Source organism: Culex quinquefasciatus, chromosome 2 (genome assembly GCF_015732765.1).
Source record: "Culex quinquefasciatus strain JHB chromosome 2, VPISU_Cqui_1.0_pri_paternal, whole genome shotgun sequence".
Classification (NCBI taxonomy): Eukaryota; Metazoa; Arthropoda; class Insecta; order Diptera; family Culicidae; genus Culex; species Culex quinquefasciatus.
The window spans coordinates 76046913-76066168 of NC_051862.1; the positions used below are offsets into that span (position 1 = coordinate 76046913).

Below are 19256 nucleotides of genomic sequence, written 5' to 3' on the forward strand. Positions count from 1 at the left end.
TTTATAATGTTTTGGACCGCCTACTTATCATATCCAGGTTTTTAAGTGAAGATGGCGTTCGAAATGGTGAACGTCCGAAATGTCAAAAATCGCGCAGTAGCACCAACATCAGAAAAAAAAATGTGGCTGTCATGCCATGGTACACTTTTTTCGTAATGTTGGTATCACCGCGTCATTTTGACATTTCGGGCGTTCATCATTCAAACGCCATTTTCGTTTAAAAACCTGGATTTAGTTTAGATCAGTTTTCCTTGGAAGGGCCTCGTGGCGCAGTGGTTAGCGGCTTCGGCTGCCGATCCCTAAGTTGCTATGGGGCGCGGGTTCGATTCCCGCCTTATCCTCCTGGCCTTCTATCGGATGGGGAAGTAAAACGTCGGTCCATTTGCGTAAAGAGAGGTTTTGGGTGACTCACCACACATAACCTTCGGACGCCTAGAAATGAGCAGAAACTTGCAACAAAGCCCACAAAAGCCCCGGGGGTCGTTAAAGTGGATTGCCTTGCTTTTTTATTTTGCAGTTTTCCTTGTAACTGTAAACATTCTTTTACCCCTAATAAACAGTTGAGAACTATGGTACAGACAAATTCATTTAAATCCGGAAAAGTCATTTCAGTGAGAATCCAGAAAAAAAATCGATAAAGTTTTTACTCCTAAATTGAACTAATTGCACTTGTACTAGCAGATTTGGAAAGCTCTTTCAACAAATAGACAGCATTCCATAAAGTAGGGGAAATATACCCTTTTTAATCAAGCACCTATCTTCGTCATATGAAGAGTTGGATGATCGATTAAAGCTCCAAAAATACTATTTAGGCTATAAACTTACCAGCAACTGCACCGTCTCAAGTAAGCACGCAAATTTATGCCATTTACTGACCAAAAGATCAAATTTAATGCACTTTTGATCATAGTTTCTATTTTGCGAAACCATTTCTCATCATTTTGGTGGCACACACATCCACACGCAAGATGAGAGGTTAACTGTTTAACGAAGGTCGCCATCAATATCTTTCCATTTGCGCTAACGTTTGCAAAGCGCTTAAGAGTTAAAATTGCTTCCAACTACCGGCAACATGTTCTTTTGCATATTAGTTAGTCACTCACTTGAAAAATAATCCCGAAATATGTAAATAATTAGCAAGCGCCATCAAAAAAACAAATCCGCCAAGTCTTTTGACGTTTGAATTTTGACGACCCATTCCAATCGAAGGCTGAAGAAAACCGAGCGAGAAGCGAAGGCAAATAAAGAACAAAGGCCGGTCACCAACACCACCAGCAGCGACGTTGGAGTGAGCCGGTGATGCCAGGAAATAGGCTTAAAATTTTATCAATTTTGGCTGCACAAAGCAGGCCCAAAAGAGCGCTGGAAGAAAAAAGAACTAAGCTGAAAATAGGAAAATAAGAGTGGCCCAATGGACTCGACTGATTAGAATGCATTTGGGATTTCTTTTTAATGCCTGTAAAAGAAATAACATAACTTTTAATAAAAGTGAACATAAACAGAAATTAGATTAGCTTAGCTTGGTTGACCGTACTCTAGCCGAGCATAAAGCTCGCAATAGCTAGGTTGGCACCGATAATGACACATCAACACTCATTTGTCCTTTTGGTCGACTCCTCACGATCAACTGGGGAGGTGGGGAGGGATTTGATGATTGGATAGCCTAAAGAGATGCCTAAGAACTTAGACAACCTCCAAGATATCCGGATTTCGAGGGGGAAAGGGATTGATGGGATACTTCACCGACGAATGACGAATGATCATTCAACAAATACAAATATGAAAGAATAAATAAATAAAAATGATAAAAAATGGAAAGATCTCACCATGTATCAAATATCCACATTATTCTCCATTTCTATCGCATCGAAAACATCAAGTTTCAGTCTTGAGAAAACTGTTTTTGCTGAACTTCCGGAAACATGCCAAAAACAGCAGGATCGTTAGCGCCTTGGGCTGGAGATTCTTGAATTAAACGGGACGCGTGACCTCAGGATCAATTCCCCGATAAGCAAACTCCCGGCGTCCAAGACTGCCGTTTTCACTTGCCAGCAACTTTGCCTGCGTACACTTCCATTGCAATCGTTATAACTGGCCACGTCCGGAAGTTATTCTTCGAAATTCATTGAATTTTCGATTAATTCAAAGTACAATATTGAAATTAAAAATGACAACGTCAGAAAAATCGCGTCCGACCGTGTGCATGGCTTACTTCGATCCAAAAGTGAAAATAAACAGAAATGTTCATAAGTCACTCTACTCGTTGGTATAGGTACTTGGTTTTGGTAAATCTCAAGGAACACTCCAGATTATCAAGCATCATTCAAACACGACCGCTTATTAGGCTTAAAATGGGTATATTTCCCCTAAATGAAATTTACACGGTGAAGAATAACTAAGACTTAATGATATTAAATTCATGCAAGTGTCCCGGTAATTTCCGGCAAATTTAAAATCTCGAGAGTCGTCACCCTCTAGTTGCAGCTTTTCATAAGAAAAGCTAGCTTGTCGTGCTATCTTAAGACAAATTCTGAAAATTGCTGTAAGTGCGACAACTGACCAAAGGGATTTCAGGACAGAACGCGTTTGACACACGTACATGCCCGACTACCGTAAACATTTGTAATTATAACTCGGGACTTGGGCAATTAAATTCAGCCTTACTCAGGTACAAAGCACAGAATTGTCACCCAAACAAAAAGCGTTTGTTATTTTTTACATTGCGTGCTCTAGTTTTTGTTTATTCAAGGTCAAACATTAAAACGCGATTTTTATCGGAACGTCATAAAGTGACGTGCGACAAGATAGCACGACAACGTCGATTTGTCGAAATGCCTGAAAAAAATTATGTTTGTTTTGAGAAATGAACAAATGCGAACATTGGTAAAAATTTCAACATAAAAATAATTTAAGTTGGTTAAATAATGTTTAGAATCAGCTAGAGCAAGAGCCGGATTATGAAAGATTCGGATTAAATAAATAACAAAACAAACACAACCCCAGATTTATTGCAATATGACAACGTTTATTCACTTTCACATACTTCTATCACAAAGTCGATCGTCCCTCCGGTTCGGCAGGATTAAATCCTCTTACAAATACTCTCACAACAGATGGAGGAAAAAATAACTAAAAAACGGATAACGCACAATTCCAGACACGGGCAATGAACAATATTGAATCGTTGGAGCGCGCCCTCCAACACCAACAGCAGCATAGCGACGGGCTTCCTACACCTACTGTATTGATTGCGTCAAGCGGGCATCAAGGCTTCACCGTCCACACACGTCAGCTGTGGACCACCGCCGGACGGAATTCATGCATCGATAATCAGCCACTTTTCGTTGATCTGCTCGATTTGCTTCGCCAGGATCGGGTTCCGGACGCGAATCTTCAGCTCCAGCTTGCCGCCAACCGTTTTGCGACCGTCCATCAGCTGCGGGATGTGGCCACGATGAATGAATGGAAAACAAAAAAAAGAAGAGGTAGACGCGTTAGAGAGATAGAATGGAATGGACTTGGTGTGGGAAAAATATTCAGCGATTCTTTTTTTTTCAATTCTGGCTTAGAAGCAGTCGTTCGAATTAGGGACCTACATAGGGAAATGAAATGTTCTGGGAGAAATTTCAAACACTCAAAGTCATTCAAATTAAAGGTTGAAAAACTTGTAGTTTTTCTTTGGTGCTGGCACTTTTCTTGTACCGAACAAGCACAAACATAACAAAAACTATAAGATTATCATCAACAACAGTTTTACAATACTTTTGATTGTTATAAGTCTCGTTTTTTTGCCAAAATGATTTTAAATTGATTCCGACCTTGCTCTTACATGACCTTGTTGCTCGATTGGAACCCCGATTTGACAGTTCAATTGGAACCCTGAGAGTGACATTTCGCCTCTCCATATAGGCTCTCTAGTTCGAATAACGCGATAGAGCGATAGAAGGGCACTTAGAGAAAACAGTGATGGACGCATTGTGCGTGGCGAAAGAGATTGGTGGTTAGAGAGTGCGTTTGTTCATCTAGAGGAGAGAGAATTTTTAAGTTGACAAAATAGTTTTACTATCGAAACAATTCAATTTTGTAAATGTTTTTAAAACGCAGAAAATTTTCAAGCAAACGCTTTCCTAACATTGACGTCCGAGGTCAAGTACCTACATAGCATAAAATATTCCACCAATTATGCGCTTCCTCAACACGGACGTAAACTTCAAGTACCTAGTAACGGCATTCCCGTTAAGTCGTAACTTCTATGACTTTTTATTGTGAAAGGGTTTATTTTAGATGTTCGGAGTGACCTCCTGCATTTTGCAAAATTCCAACCTACGCTTAACTTCTTCACTGAGGTTCTCCCTTACTTTCAGTGCTGCAAAGAAAACAAACTGGACTACGCGCTGGGCAAGTAACAGGTCCATTTCTCCCGAGCCATGGTGCTTCAAATATTCTCAAACGGAGATGGTAGAGGCACTCCGTCTTGCTGGAAGATCATTTGTTGTTACATCTGCATCGGCACACGTCCGCAAGAAGGGCAGGTAGCTCATGTTCGAGAAAATGTAGATACATTTCGAGTCAAGATATGCGGACCAATAAAGCTACTTCCGTCGAGAACTTCCTCTGGTTACGAGTCTTCTTGAACACCACACATGGGTTTTCTAGCGGCCACGTGTGCTCATTGTGAATATTGAATACACCATCGCGCGTGAACGTACTCTCGTCCGCCCAAAGACCAAGGGTCTGAACTACGCGCTGGCCAAGGAACGGGGCCATTTTTTCTGATACACGGTGCTTCAAATGTTCTTGACAAGTATTGTCGAACGGAGATGGTAGATTGGGGAGGCATTCCATCCTGCTGGAAGATCATTTGTTGATTCATCAGCATTGACACGTCCGCAAGAAAGGCAGGTAGCTGATGATCGAGAAAATCCAAAATATGTTCCAGTTAAGGATCGCCGATCAAGTGACTCTCGACGATTCCTACCTAACCGTTCACCGAGTACTTCCGCTGGTTATGAGTCTCATTGAACACCACCCTTGGGTTCTCTAGCGTCCACGTGTGCTCATTGAACGTAACTTCGTCCATCTAAAGCATGACGTTTTCGGCGTTTTCACTGCTAAAATGATGACAAGAAATTCTAGAAAAACGACATCAATGTTAATATATTTGCTATAAAAGAAATAAACAAGTACACACGAAACTATTTATCAACGTTGCGACAATTTAGCGATTCCAAAGAAGTTATGCCAGTTTAATTCATATCGAGAGGTACTAAACGCTAATACTTAGGTACTTGAAGTTGACGTCGTCGATAGAGAAATGCTAATTCTATTGGTTCACCGTGATCATTTGCAACGACGATGTTTTAAATTTGTAGACAATATTCGAGATCTTCCAACCAAATCTAACTTCATCGCCATTAATTTCACTCAATCTTGACCCCCTTTCGCGCCAAGAACAGTCACCCTTTGCTTTCACATTCCCAAAATACGTACCGGGAACGAGTCATGAATCTCGCACTGCGTCTCGAGTGGCTGCAGCTTCACCGTGACCGTTCCGATCAGCGTATCGGACCGGAGGAAACCTCTGAAACAGGAAAAAACACTTGACGATTGTGACGACGGCCAGCGGCGGCAATGGCAACAAGAACAACAACAACAACAGCTCCAGCGAGCACTCCAACAGCTATTCGCATTTTTCCGAAACGTTTCGCATTGCATGCAGAAACCGAAAATAAGAGAAATGAGAGGGGAAAGAATAGAATTGAAAAGTGGCTTCGATTGACCTGGCGGTGGAAATGGATTTGAAAAAAGTCGTGCAAAAAATCGCACCCAGCCGCGAAAGAAACGAGATAGAAGTTGATGTGCTCTCTCGTGCTCTAGGTGACAGGCACGCAATGAAACAGTGAAATGCAATTTGATTTGATTATAGGAGGCATGCCGTACCCTTTGGAAAAGACCTCGCACTTGAGGGCCTGACGTTTGAAGATTCGCTGGCAGGCGCGTGATTTGCGATCGATTTCGATGATCTGCCGGTGGTTGTACTCCGGGTTGTCGGTGTCCTTGATGAGGCCGGTTTTCACCTTGAAGGGATCGTCCTGGGGGAAGAGGGAGAAAACGATTTAGTGCCGTTTGGGTGACTAAACCTACGTTTGCCGTAATGTGAAAACTTTTTTTGTTTGAAATACCCTTGTATATACTTATATCATAAATATATATTTTTATTTTATACACAACAATCACCTGCGGATACGGGAACTCCATCTTCACGTACGTGTCCACCTCCCGCGGATTCGGCACACTGTAGTTAATTCCCCTCGCCACCAGCACCTCCACCTCGTTGTCGCTCAAATCCGTGTTACACTTGACCACGTTGAACTGCTTCGCCTCGTAGTGGAACTTCGGCACCGGCAGCCGCTTCTTGTGCGTCAACCGGACAAAGTCCAGATCCTTCTGAACACTGAGCGCGAGATTTTCAAACCGATTCGTGCCCGCCACATCGCCCATCGCCCGGTGGTGGTCCCTCGTGTTCCGGCACATGATCAGCTGCCGCGACAGCTGCTCCTCGAGCCGGGTGTTGAGATCCACGTCCGATTCGCCGCTCGGATCGCAGTCTTCCTGCGCTACGATGGTGAACGAGTCTTCGAGTGAGGCACGCTTGGCGGGGGCGATTGGGACGGTGTTCATGTCGATCGGGATGCCGCCGCGGGCAGTTTCGATAAGCTTTTCCAGCCCCTTGAAGACGCGCAGATATTCCTTGGCTTCTTCGAGTTCTCCGGCTTTCTTGGCTTCGACTGCGGCCTGGCGGAACTCCTTTTGCCGCTCGAGGAGTGCTGCAATCTGGCGATCGTTGGTGGTTTGGGCGGCTTTTGGGACTTCCTTGCTAGGGCCGGCCACCGGGGAAGTGGCAGGGGTTGGGGCTTTTGGAACTGGTCGTGGGGAAGGGGCTGGAGATGGAGCTGGAGCGGGAGCTGCTGCACCTGTAACAAAAATATTTTTTTTTGATTATTTGAATCTTTTGATTCATAAAAAATATTATGTAGTTCAACCAATATTTATCAGGATTTTTAATGTTTTAGACAGCCCTTTCATTAGACTTTTTACCCTTTTTCAAATAGATAAAAAAAATGTTGAAAAAACCTTCAATTTAAAGTTAAGTCGTGAAGTACTTCAGATGAACTGAACAAAACTTATTTGAAATACGTAAATAAAAAAAATACTTAAAAGAAAGAAAATAATTTTGGCCAGATTTTGGCAAATTATCTTTACTTTTCGAATTTTCCGACTTTAGTGGCCACCAGGGCCCCGGCGATGGCCTGATATGAGCTACCGAACAAGATTGGCAATATGGCGTCGTTTGTTTACAAACATGGGATTGTTTGTGGACGAATCGAAAAATTTACTTTTTTGTAAAAAAAGCTATAACTATTGTGCAATAACATTAAGTTCTCCAAAACAGACAAAATTTCGTTAAATTCCAGATCAGAATTTGTTTTATTATTATTTTTCAATTTAAACATCTTTTATCGCGATTCTGATTAAGATTGCGCATCAAATCATCGTGCCTTTAGTGTATCTTTAGTTTGCTCATCGATTCGCCGTAGATTCGTGTTTTATTTTTTTAAATTTAGCATAAATTAAAATAAGTGGCAAAATTCCCAAATTCAGCAATGTGCAACAATTTCCACATCACCCATGCGGGAAACCGATAATGGGGTAATTCGTGCGTTCCAAACTGTCAAAATTCCAAAACGTCATTGTCAATCTTTGGTTCGCTGCTTTTGTTCGTGTTTGAAGTTTCGGGCCGAGACTCTGGTGGCCACCCTGAATAAATTATAATAATTATTTCTTAATTTGAACAAACTAAACACGAGTTGAGTTTGGCAATCTTCAACGCGCAAAACGATTTGCTTGAAATAGTTTGAAGCGCGACTTTTACACCATTTGTTTCGAAATATTGGCAGAATAGTTTTGCTATAAAAATAATTCAATTTTAAAAAAATGTTAAGAATTCGAAAGCAAAATGACGTTTCCCTAGGGGGTTATTCTACGCCAACTCACACAGCAGTTGTCACGACCCCTCTTCGATTTTCGCAAAACTTTGTCCTAAGGGGTAACTTTTGTCCCTGATCACGAATCTGAGGTCAGTTTTTTTATATCTTATGACGGAGGGGCGGTACGACCCCTTTTATTTTTGAACATGCGAAAAAAAGAATTTTCAGCCTGAACGTATTTTTCATCGAAAAAAATACTAAAATAGTTTTAAAATTTAAAGTATTTTTCGAATCTATATTGACCCAGACGGCCAGAAGGGTCATTTTTTCATTTAGAACAACATTTTTCATTTTAAAATTTCGCGTTTTTTTCTAACTTTGCATGGTTATTTTTTAGAGTGTAACAATGCTCTTCAAAGTTGTAGAGCAGACAATAACACAAATTTTAATGGGACAATAACACAAACATTAAGGGTTTGCTTATAAACATCACGAGTTTTCGCAAAATGAAAAATTTTGTTCTAAATGAAAAAATACCCTTCTGGGTCAATGTAGATTCAAAAAGTACATTAAATTTCGCATAAAATGGCATGTTCCAAAAAAAAATTTAAGTCGAGTAACGGAAAATGGGAATTTTAAAAACTTTTTTAGTGTTTTTTTATGAAAAATACGTTTTTTTCGGAATTCGGAGTACGTCATTATATCGGGCGTTTAATTTTACATAAAAGTCCCTTTGACACCAAATTTCTATCTCATCACCGTTTCAGGCTGCAAATTATTGAAAACACCTCTTTTTTCGCATGTTCAAAAATGAAAGGGGTCGTACCGCCCCTCAGTCACGATATATCAAAAAACGGACCTCGAATTCGTGATCAGGGACAAAAGTTATCCCTTAGGACAAAGTTTCACGCAAATCGAAGAGGGGTCGGGGCAACTTTTGCCGATTTCGTGTGAGTTGGTAGAGAATTACCCTAATACCGTGGGATAGATCAAGTATCTAGAATGCATCAAATTTACGTTTTTTTACTAAGCGCTTCCCTAACACGGACGTGAACTTCAAGTACCTAGAGTGCATATAATAATGATGGAAAACCAAGTACTTCTCGAGGAACTGATACTTCATGATACGAAACCAACATCAGCAAAATCTTTCTAGATATCGCTGCTATCCAACTCTTCCATTGTGATTTGTGGTTTCTATGTAGTGTCCAAGTAATCAAGCAGCGCACTCACTTTCGTTGATAGTGATGGCTTTCGAGTTAGGGAATTGCCTTCAGAAACGGCTCGGAAACTTGCGCAAAAAATGTTTTCAGTTCACGTCAAGCGGTTGAAGCTTGTGGCTACAGTGTGGTGGAATGCTGATTACCGTTAAATTTTTCACTTCAATAAAAACCACGACGTGATAGGGGAACTATGCCTGTTCAGGATGAGAATCACAAGAAATGGTCGAACCACTTGAATAACATGGTCACCGTCATCCATCCTGACAGGGGTTTTTCGGCAAAGATGGTTCCCGGTGGTGCACCTCGTTTGAGATTTTCTGTTTGGCAAAATCTTAGGAAAATCAGCATGGGGAGCAGATATTGACCGCATTACGACCGTGATATGCAGTGATGGCGACAATCCCGATGGATACACCATCAATTTCTCACTTTTTTTGCGTGACCAATAGGAATGCTTTTGGTTGGACGTGTGAAAACAGTTTAATTTAACACGAGGAGGAACTTATAACGACGAAAAAACAACACAAAAAGAAAAGTATCTTCGCTGTTCAGTAGTCTTTTTAAAGAACTCAAAAACGGCTTTCGAGTTTCAACGAGTATCTTCTGAAGTGGTTTCCTTTAATTCGAACGATGAAATCCAGTCATGAATTGACAACCCTGAACACGTTCACCCACAAGAAAGCCGACTATGCGCTTGATGTAGGAAGGCCCAAAATAAACAGGACTACACCCATCATGAACCCTAAAAACAACATCCTCACTGTAAAAGTTTCCGTAGAAGATACTTGACATTTGATTGATATTGAGCATTTTAGGTTGAAAAAGAAGGATTTTAAGCAAAAGTACCGTAAACTGGGGTGTCTTTGATAGCCCGGGGTGACTTTGATAGGTTTTTCAAATGCCTTTCAAATTAATATCTAAACATTTTTGAGAATTTTGAGTACGTAATCATTAAGGGATAGCTTACTATCGAACATTTAAGCAAAAATGTGACTGTTACTTTGGATGTATCAAAATTAGTGGTCAAATCAAATTTCTATCAATGTCACCCCGGGCTATCAAAGTCACCCCAGTTTACGGTATATAAATATCTACATATAAATTATATAAATAAAATCCCTCGATATCTCAGTGAAAAAGTTGTCAAAAAAAGAAGACTACTCACGAGACTACTTCGTTTGTGCAAGATGTTGCGATATACTCGAGAATTCAATTTATGAAGTTTAAGGAGTGAATTAATCTTTCATTGAATCTTGGAAAATTAATTTAGCTTCCCAACATCAACAATTTTTGTGTTCTATTTTACTGTTTGTAAAAGGTAAACATGTGTGACTTTAACAAACTTGGATGGCATTCTTTTGAAACATGAGCCGTTTTTTTAAGATGGAAACATGAAAAAGTTTGACTTAAAAAAACATGAATAAAACTCATCTATTCTTTAACACATCCACAATTATTAACATTTTTTGTGTTTTTCCATACATTCAAACATGAGCAGTTCTTTTTATTGTTTTTATTTTTTAATGAAAACGACTTGCTTAAGGGGTTACATACATGTAAATCGGCAAAAATGTCAGAGGTTGGTTTGAGCACAAACTTAAACTTTTTTTAAATCTGTTTTCAGGACATTAAAATATACATTTTTAACTATTAACAAAATAAATTTGAAGACATTTGGTTGTATCATTGCCGAGATACAGCTATATGAAGTTAGCATTTTCAAAAAAAAACGGGTGCCACGATATCTCATTACTGCACTAACCAAATCGGGTCAAAATTTTGGTAAAGACTCGTTAAACCGGTCCTGTGTGCATGACGAAGGACGATTTTCAAAAAGTTAATTTTGAAAAAAGATAAAAATATTTTATGTTTTCCATATAAAAAGTCGAAAGTTTTTTTTTTAAATGCAAAATTTCAAAATCGGGCTTCGTCATGCACACGAGATATGTCTTGCGAATCTTCACCCCAAATTTCAGCCAATTTTGTCCATCTCATCTCGAGATATCGTGGCACCCGCAAATCAACTCTGTGTTCAGAGAAAAACGCTCGCGAAATTTGACAGTTCGCTTTGCGCATGGCAAAATTTGCAGTTTAAATCGTATGTAACTTACTTAAATCATAATGTTAATTACGGATGCTGGCCGATGCAGTGAAACACGCAGGATAACGAAAACACAAGACTTTTATTCGTCACAAAAATACAAAACAAATATCACTGCACCACCAAGTCCAGTCTGTGGACGAGGGTGCGAGGAGTGCGAAGTGATCGCAACGACGGTCTAATTGTTCTGATTCTGCTACTGTACAAGACCAGCTGATCGAAGCGAATTAGCGTAGAAAGGCTCGGACAGGCAAGCTATTGTCTTTGCCTAATCCGACGACGATCAGCTGGTTGAGTCCAGCAGCAGAATTCCAGACACTGCACTATGAGTGCAGATCATGAATTTGGTGGTCAAAATTGTGGAAAGTGTTTTGAACACATAAAATATCTTCATGAAACTTTCAGGAGTGATTGAAAATCATTTTTAAGTTGATTTAATAAATTTTCTGAAACATGAAATTTTGTGATCTTCAACATGTATGTAACCCCTTAACTCAGATTTTTTAAGTTCAAACATTCGTTCATAGTTTTTTTTATTTTTTTAGAAAATTTTAGGAAATTATTCAATATTTCAAATGAAATCAACTCTTTAAATATTCGATCCATAAAAAATAATTATTAGGAACTGAACTGAAATTGAAAACGAATTCACATTTAATCGTAGGAAAAGGTCAGATTGAAAATCATTTTTGCAATTCCGTCGTGAAACTACATACTTTTCCTGTCATTCTTGAACGACGAAATAGCCTACTTTTCTGTACCAAAAAAAAACAGAATCGAATGGCAACATTTTTCAAAATAAATTCTGAAAAGTTCTACTTTTCAGCACTCAAATGGGTGCTGAAAAGTTGAACTTTTCAGCACTTGTTTCGAAAAGTAACAATTTTCAACATTTTTTTTATTTAAACGATTTATTGACAAAATACATGAAAATTTGACAGAAAATTTCACTCAGTGTGTGTTTTTTTGGGATTGCAAATGTTGTATGGAACTCGTTGCAAAACTTGATTTTTCAGCACTCTTCGTATTTAAAATGTAAGACTCGTGCTGAAAAAATCCTTTTTTTGCAACTTGTTGCATAAATTACTATTTCAGTCGAAGTTTTAAGCTAGCAAGACGGAAAGCAGCGAAAGGCAAGAACATTTTCAAGAAACATGGCGTATGAAATACTGGTCTCAAATAAAGGAAAACCGAAACTCGTTTCGGTTGGAAACACGAAATACCGATTGATGCTGAAACGTCAGTCTGCTAGCACACGTGAGCGACGACCAGGGAATGTGGCGACTCTGGTATATTAAGCAGCAAATTCCGTAGTAACAGTTCAAAAGACGAATCTGCGAGAGTAAACAAACAGTCTATCTCTTTTCCTCAAGGGCCAGTTAACGTCAAGTAAGAGGGGGATAGACTGCTTGTTTACAAATGCAGATTCGCCTTATTGAACTGTTACTACGGAACTCAAAGTATGTTTTAGATCAGATCATTGAACAAGTTTTCTTTTTACTCAAAGTGAAAACGACAATTTCAATTGGTGCGCAAAAGAAACTGTTTCAACGAGCAAGATGGGTTGCTAGCGAAATCAATGTGGAACCTGAGCGCTTGGATCATCACGGACTTTGAGAAGGCGGCCATTAACGCTTTACGGTTGTTATGGTTGGATTTTCTTAATTGTAGCAGGCGTTGTTTTTGTATACGTCATGATTTTTTAGGGGATGCTTATGAATTCAATCTAGTAGCCAATATTAAAAATGTACAATCTCCTGTCAAACTGTTTTGTTTCGCAAAAGCCGAATTGATAGACGGGACTCGTTATAAGCAACGGATAAATTTCCCTTGCCGTTTGTGTCATCTTGTTGGAAAAGCGTTGAAAAATTCTATAAATGTGCCAAGTTGCGCTGCAACGAGAATGTGACTTAGAAGAGGGCCGAAATCAAGGCCATACTTGAGGTTACGAGCCTTTTGGGCATGCGCTTTGACAGAGGAAACTACAAGCACATCTTTCATCTGTTTGTTGACATTAAAATGTTCACCGGAACGTCCAGCAGCCTTCAAGACGAATTTAATGCGTAAGGTACTAGACGAATAGACAAAGCGGTTAAAGATTTGGACGATATCTTGTCTTATGTGTTGGAAGCGTTCAACCAATTGACAACATCAGACATAGGCAATGCCTCGCGAGACTAGTCTGCTCGGTCAAAAATGCGTTTCTTGAAATTGCAACCAAGCGATAAAGGTGAATTAAAATCAAGAAAAGCGCCAAATGAATTAAGGTAAGATAAATTTTCATACTTTGGTAAAACAGTCTTATGACTACATTTTACGATTTTTAAGTACTTAAAGTTTACGTCCGTGTTTGAAAAGCACTTTGGCTGATACAATTATGAATCGGATTCGTATGCTACTTAAATCTCATCACTCACCCTCCACCGGAATCGGCCCGTACCCGGGCGGCGTCGGCAGCTCGTCCAGCGGAAGCGGCTTCCCCGCCCGGTGCAGCTTAATCGCGTCCTCAAACTGCTTCACGATGCGTCCCATTCGGCGGGCTTTCGAGCTGTTGCCCTCGTCCTTGGCGGATTTCTCACTCGCCTTGTAAATCTCCAACCGCTGCTGGAGCGCCTCCATCACGGAACTGGCCTGGATGAGCACCTCTTCCGGCGCAGCATCGTCGCCCCCCTCTTCCGGGGTAGTTTCGACGACGACCGCAGGCACTTCGGCTTCCTTCTGGGTGGTGTTTTCTTCTTTACGGTTTTGACGAGGAGGAACAGGTGGGGCGACGGCGGCGGCCATCGGAGGCGGAGGCATTTTACTCAGATCTATGTCCTGGCCGTTTTCTAGCGCTTGAATGACCATGTCGAACTGCTTGACGATCTTTATGAACTTGATGGCTTGCTCGGAGTTGCCGGCTTTCTTGGCCTCGAGGGCGGCCGCTTTGTATTGAGCTTTTCGCTCTTGAAGCATCGCCAGTTGGGGATTCTCCACGGGAGTTGGAGCAGGTTCCGGGGGTTTTGACGTCGACGTTGATTCAAACACTGGCGCAGGATCCGACGGTGGTGGAGCGGGAGCTCGTCTCGTCGGAACCGGAGGCACAACTTCCTCTTTCGGCGATTCAGGCTTTGGAGCAGGAGGATCGGAAGCGCCCTTCACGCTGACTTCCGGAGGAATCTCGCTCGGATCCACCGCCTTCCCAGCTTCCGCTTGCTTCAGCAAATCCTTCAACGTCTTCAGCCCTCGATTAAACCGCCTGGCCTTTCCCGAATCTTCCGCCTTCTTGGCATTGTCCTCCGCGGCCGTATACATTTCAATCCGCGTCTTCAGCACATCCTTCACCCCTCCCGCCGCCGATGCCGCCTTCTTCGCCGGGGACGCCCTCTCCGGAACCTCATCCGGAACGTCCCCACCGGCAATCTCGGCCAGCTCGTTCATCAGCTCCGAGTCGTCATCGTCGTCATCCTCCTCGTCACTTCCAACATCCCGCAAACTCGCAGCGATCATTGCGTCCAAAGCCGCCGGAGCCACAATCCCTCCCGCCGCGGGTTTCGGCTTTGGCCGAGGTTTCCGCCCGGACGATCCGGCCGTTAGCGCCGCCAGTTCCGCCTCCAAGTCCCCATCGTCTTCGTCTCCCAAATCGTCGTCGCCGCCGTCATCCCCCAGATCGTCACCGATGCCAAACAGGCCAAACTGTGAAGCAAGGTGGGAAAATTAGAAAATCGAAGAAATCCGTTTGATGACTAATCCTTTGTCCTTCTGGAAGGAAAAAGCTACAAACCTCGCTCGGGTCGCGTCTCTTCTCCCGCTTTGGCGGATCCGGCTTCTTTCCAAAGCTGAACATTTTGCTACGCTCACTTAAATGGACTAAATTAGCATACTATTAGCACTGGAAAAGCGCGAAAAGAGCACTGGAATTTCACGCAAAAATCGGAGAAACTTTTAGACTTTTATTTCGCAGTTGTGTGTTGATGTTCTGTCACGCACAGTCAGCTGCGAGCAACTGCCAAACACGATTGCCGCAGGTGAGTCAACAACAACAAAAAACGGAACCGGTTCGTTGGGGTAAACGGAACAGTTTTTGGGTTGGCTGTCAGGATAATGGCACATGTGCATAGACAAATCCAGCGAAAGCTCAACGCTGCTTTTTGATGGTGAGAGATTTGACAGCTCCCATACTAAATGTCTGGATTTTCATACTTTTTGTTAATTTTCTTTTAAAATAAAATACTTAACATATGAAAACTATATATTTTTGGTGCCCAAAATTCCTGCTGAATCGAATGGTGTACTTATCTCGATTGCAAATTTTTCGAACTGTTTTTATTTTAATAATATTCTGGACACATTTTGTGCACCTAATCAATCAATACTTTTATCATAAATAATCATTTTATTGCTTAAAAATTGAGTTTTCCTGAGCTCCCATATTCAAATACATGGAAGCTGTCATTTTTAACACCATTGGCCACCTAGCGGCCATTTCAAACTGGATTCGTCTATTTTTGCAGTGTACTTCAATGACTCTAGTACTTCAGTGCCCGTATTGTTTTTGTTATGATCGGCATTTGAAATCGAAATTTACATTAAGAAATTGACTCAACGAAAGTCATAAATAATTTGTGAATTTACCTTCTTTGCAAAACATTAAATTTTATCAGCGATGCTTTCCTTAAAACCAACTCGACTATTTGTAACTCTAGTCACAAAAATCCGGTATGTAAAATATTTCAGGGAAAAAATTTCAGAAAATTTCACAAGTTCGCGAAATTTCAGCCCATCCCAGCGTGGTTTATCACAAGAAGCCGCCACAGCCGGCCACTCCTCACATCCCAACGTGGACCAACGTGAAGTGGAAACTCTGGGAAAGCTCTCGGAAGAGTGGTGGACTCCGTCCGGTCCTTTGAAAGGACTTCACTCGATGAACGCGCTGCGAGTTCCACTAATCCGGGATGGTCTAATTTCAACGGGGTTGGTTCCGAAAGAACAGATGCGAACGCCGCAGGTTCTCAGTGGGTTGAACGTACTGGAGGTGGGTTGCGGGGGCGGAATACTAACCGAGGCTTTGGCACGAATTCGAGCGAACGTGGTTGGAATCGACCCTGGGGAGAAGTTGATTCAGGTTGCGCGGGAACACGCGGAGTTGGACCGTAAGCTTGCGGGAAAGATTCGCTACGAGGTGGAAACAATTGAGGAGCACGCCCAGGCCAATGTGGACCGGTACGACGCGGTGGTGGCGTCGGAAGTGCTGGAACACGTCCAGGACAAGGTTTCTTTTCTGGAGCATTGCGTGATGGCATTGAAGCCGGGTGGATCGATCTTCATTACGACGTTGGACAAAACGACGGCTTCATGGCTGGGGGGGATTGTGGCCGCAGAGTACTTGCTGAAGCTGGTTCCGGAGAATACGCACGACTGGGAGAAGTTTATTTCACCGTTGGATGTGCAGCGCATCTTGAAAACGTTGAACTGCGAGACGATTCTGGTCCACGGGATGGCGTACGAGTTCTGGCGGAACAGCTGGAGCTGGTGCAAGAAGACGAACATAAATTACGCCCTGCAGGCGGTCAAGTCGGTCGATGAGTAACAAGACGTGTAATTTAGATGTTTGTTCTTTTCTCAGGTCAGAAAATAAACTAGCTTAGCTTGAACCGTAAGTATTTGCAGCAAATATACCAGTTTATATTTCCAAACAGTCTTAAAATCTACAATCTACCGTTTTCCTCACTCAATCATCATCCTTTGGCCGCTGCATCCGCTTAACGTTCAACGGCAAAATGCTCTGAACGCGCTTGTCCTTCCGGTCGTACTTTTTGTGCATCGTCTTCACAACGCTCGTGTAAAACCGAGCCATTTCCTCGTCCGGAACATCCATCCGGAGCTTCTGCTTCTCGGCGGCCGCCGCCTTTTCCCGCTCCACCAGCGCCGCCAAGTCCTTGTTCTTCTCCAGCTCGATGATCCGTTCAATTTCCGGATTCATCCCGCCGTAACTAACCCGACCCTCGATCAGATCCTCGCACGGAACGTAACTCGTTTCGATCACGTACTTTGAAGACTCGTGCAGCATCTTGTCCGTGATTTCGTTCGAGTAGAGAGCCCTGCGGAAGCGAACATTTTGAAATCCTACAAACTCGACATAATTTTTATCGAAACTCACCTGCCCTCGGCGTCGTCCTTTTCCTTTTCGATTTTCTCCCGCGTCCGGGACATGAACTTCATCTCCAGGATGCCCTTGGACAGCTTCATCTTGTTCATTTTGTTGCTCATTTTGTGGTTTGAGCGGAAATACGGGTTTGAATCGGAAATTCGGTGCAGAAATTGCGACTTGCACGTGTAAACAGGTAAATATTTACGAATCAAGTGGGAAATGGAAAACAGCTGAATTTGACAGTTCAATCCGAACCGGTTTGTCCTGAACTGCAGTACTAGATTAGTCCCGATTTTAGATCAAAGACTTTGCTGTACAGATATGAACTCTTGAAAAAAGGTTAAAAACTGTTGTATCCAAAAATAAAAAATCTAAAATTACACGTTGAAATATATTTTTTTATAATTCTCAAACAACCTATAAATTCTTAAATTCTTAAATTTTTAAATTCTTAAATTCTTAAATTCTTAAATTCTTAAATTCTTAAATTCTTAAATTCTTAAATTCTTAAATTCTTAAATTCTTAAATTCTTAAATTCTTGAATTCTTAAATTCTTAAATTCTTAAATTCTTAAATTCTTAAATTCTTAAATTCTTAAATTCTTAAATTCTTAAATCTTAAATTCTTAAATTCTTAAATTCTTAAATCCTTAAATTCTTCGATATTTTAGTTTAAAATTTGAGCTTTAATTATTTTTTCTGTTCTCTGATTTTTTATTAATATATTTTAAAATATTCTTTTTAATATTTGTATTTTTGAATCTGGGTCCTTAATGATACAAAGAAACCTCTTTTTACGCGGTGGCGTTACGCTTTTTGTTTCGTCGATTTCTCTTAAACCATACAATATTTAGCAAGCTTCAAAAGGCGTTTTGTAGATCTGAACAAAACCTGTAAATTGCAAAAATGTTGCGTCGTACCAGAGAAATAGACAAATTAGAATCACGCAACACATCGCTTAAAAAGAGGTTTCTCTGTAATTGCATGGAATTTCTCGAAACGAAACTATTGGCACTACGCCCCCCGGGGCATGGCCTTCCTCTAACGTGGGATTTCTGCTCCAGCGCCTCTGACGAGACAGGAGAAACCGGGACCGACGTTTTACTTAACCATCCGATAGAAGCTCAGTGGATAAGGCGGGAATCGAACCCGCGTCTCATAGCATCATCGAGATCGGCAGCCGAAGCCGCTACCCCTGCGCCACGAGACCCACTTCTCTTTGGATTACTTCATTATAAAATCCATCCATTTAATTTCAAGATTCGGCATAATACGGCAATTCGGAATTTTCAATACTATAATGGGACCATCCATAAACCACGTGGACACTTTTTTCGAATACCAAATTATTGATACATTGCTATAATTCGTAGTTGCAAAAAAATAAGTAAATTTTATATATTCTTTTTTTTTTTCACCAAGCCTATTGCAAACAATCACCGCGTGATCTACACTCAAAAATAAAGTTACCGGTTGAAAGGGTTTAAAGTATCCTTTTAAACGGTAACCGAGCTCTACCCTTTGCAAAAGGGTACAGATTACCCTTTTCAAAGGGTGAAAACCACCCTTTGAAAACACTTCGCTGGCTTTACCCTTTCAAAAGGGTACTTTCTTTACTGCAAGCGATGGCGGCGCCGCCCTGCGTTTGAAAATCGGAACTAGTTTTTGTTTTGAACTTGTCAGATCTTGATCGTGCCATCGCGTGTCAACTCTTTAAGTTTGCCGGAACTGTTCCGGGCTAAGTTCGCCAGAACCAGAACCAAATTCATCAACGACGAACAAAACGCTGACAGCATTACATCGGTGTTTATTGA

General features: G+C 41.4%; 3 protein-coding genes across 3 annotated transcripts; 1 reads left to right on the plus strand and 2 right to left on the minus strand.

The window, feature by feature from the left end:
* Positions 1-3004: 3004 nt before the first annotated feature.
* On the minus strand, positions 3005-15309 carry LOC6044181 (coiled-coil and C2 domain-containing protein 1-like). Its single transcript, XM_001861689.2, has 6 exons — positions 15076-15309; positions 13730-14987; positions 6238-6974; positions 5941-6092; positions 5491-5581; positions 3005-3436 (listed from the first exon to the last, which is right to left on the minus strand). Exons 1-6 carry the CDS (start codon positions 15136-15138, stop codon positions 3317-3319), a joined length of 2421 nt encoding a protein of 806 aa, XP_001861724.2. The 5' UTR covers positions 15139-15309; the 3' UTR covers positions 3005-3316.
* Positions 15310-15828: 519 nt separating this feature from the next.
* Positions 15829-16987, plus strand: LOC6044182 (ubiquinone biosynthesis O-methyltransferase, mitochondrial). The gene is made up of 2 exons (XM_001861690.2): positions 15829-16010; positions 16071-16987. Exons 1-2 carry the CDS (start codon positions 15958-15960, stop codon positions 16879-16881), a joined length of 864 nt encoding a protein of 287 aa, XP_001861725.2. The 5' UTR covers positions 15829-15957; the 3' UTR covers positions 16882-16987.
* On the minus strand, positions 16949-17661 carry LOC6044183 (M-phase phosphoprotein 6). Its single transcript, XM_001861691.2, has 2 exons — positions 17452-17661; positions 16949-17392 (listed from the first exon to the last, which is right to left on the minus strand). Exons 1-2 carry the CDS (start codon positions 17559-17561, stop codon positions 17023-17025), a joined length of 480 nt encoding a protein of 159 aa, XP_001861726.2. The 5' UTR covers positions 17562-17661; the 3' UTR covers positions 16949-17022.
* Between the last annotated feature and the right edge of the window lie 1595 nt (positions 17662-19256).

Coding starts and splice junctions, on each gene's coding strand:
- LOC6044182 (XM_001861690.2), top strand. CDS start 15,958: ATGCTTTCCTTAAAACCAACTCGACTATTTGTAACTCTAGTCACAAAA. Junction 16,011..16,070: donor ACTCTAGTCACAAAAATCCG/GTATGTAAAATA, acceptor GCGAAATTTCAG/CCCATCCCAGCGTGGTTTAT.
- LOC6044183 (XM_001861691.2), bottom strand. CDS start 17,561: ATGAGCAACAAAATGAACAAGATGAAGCTGTCCAAGGGCATCCTGGAG. Junction 17,393..17,451: donor AAGGACGACGCCGAGGGCAG/GTGAGTTTCGAT, acceptor TCGCTTCCGCAG/GGCTCTCTACTCGAACGAAA.
- LOC6044181 (XM_001861689.2), bottom strand. CDS start 15,138: ATGTTCAGCTTTGGAAAGAAGCCGGATCCGCCAAAGCGGGAGAAGAGA. Junction 6,975..13,729: donor CGGGCCGATTCCGGTGGAGG/GTGAGTGATGAG, acceptor TTTTTGTTACAG/GTGCAGCAGCTCCCGCTCCA. Junction 3,437..5,490: donor AGATTCATGACTCGTTCCCG/GTACGTATTTTG, acceptor CACATCCCGCAG/CTGATGGACGGTCGCAAAAC.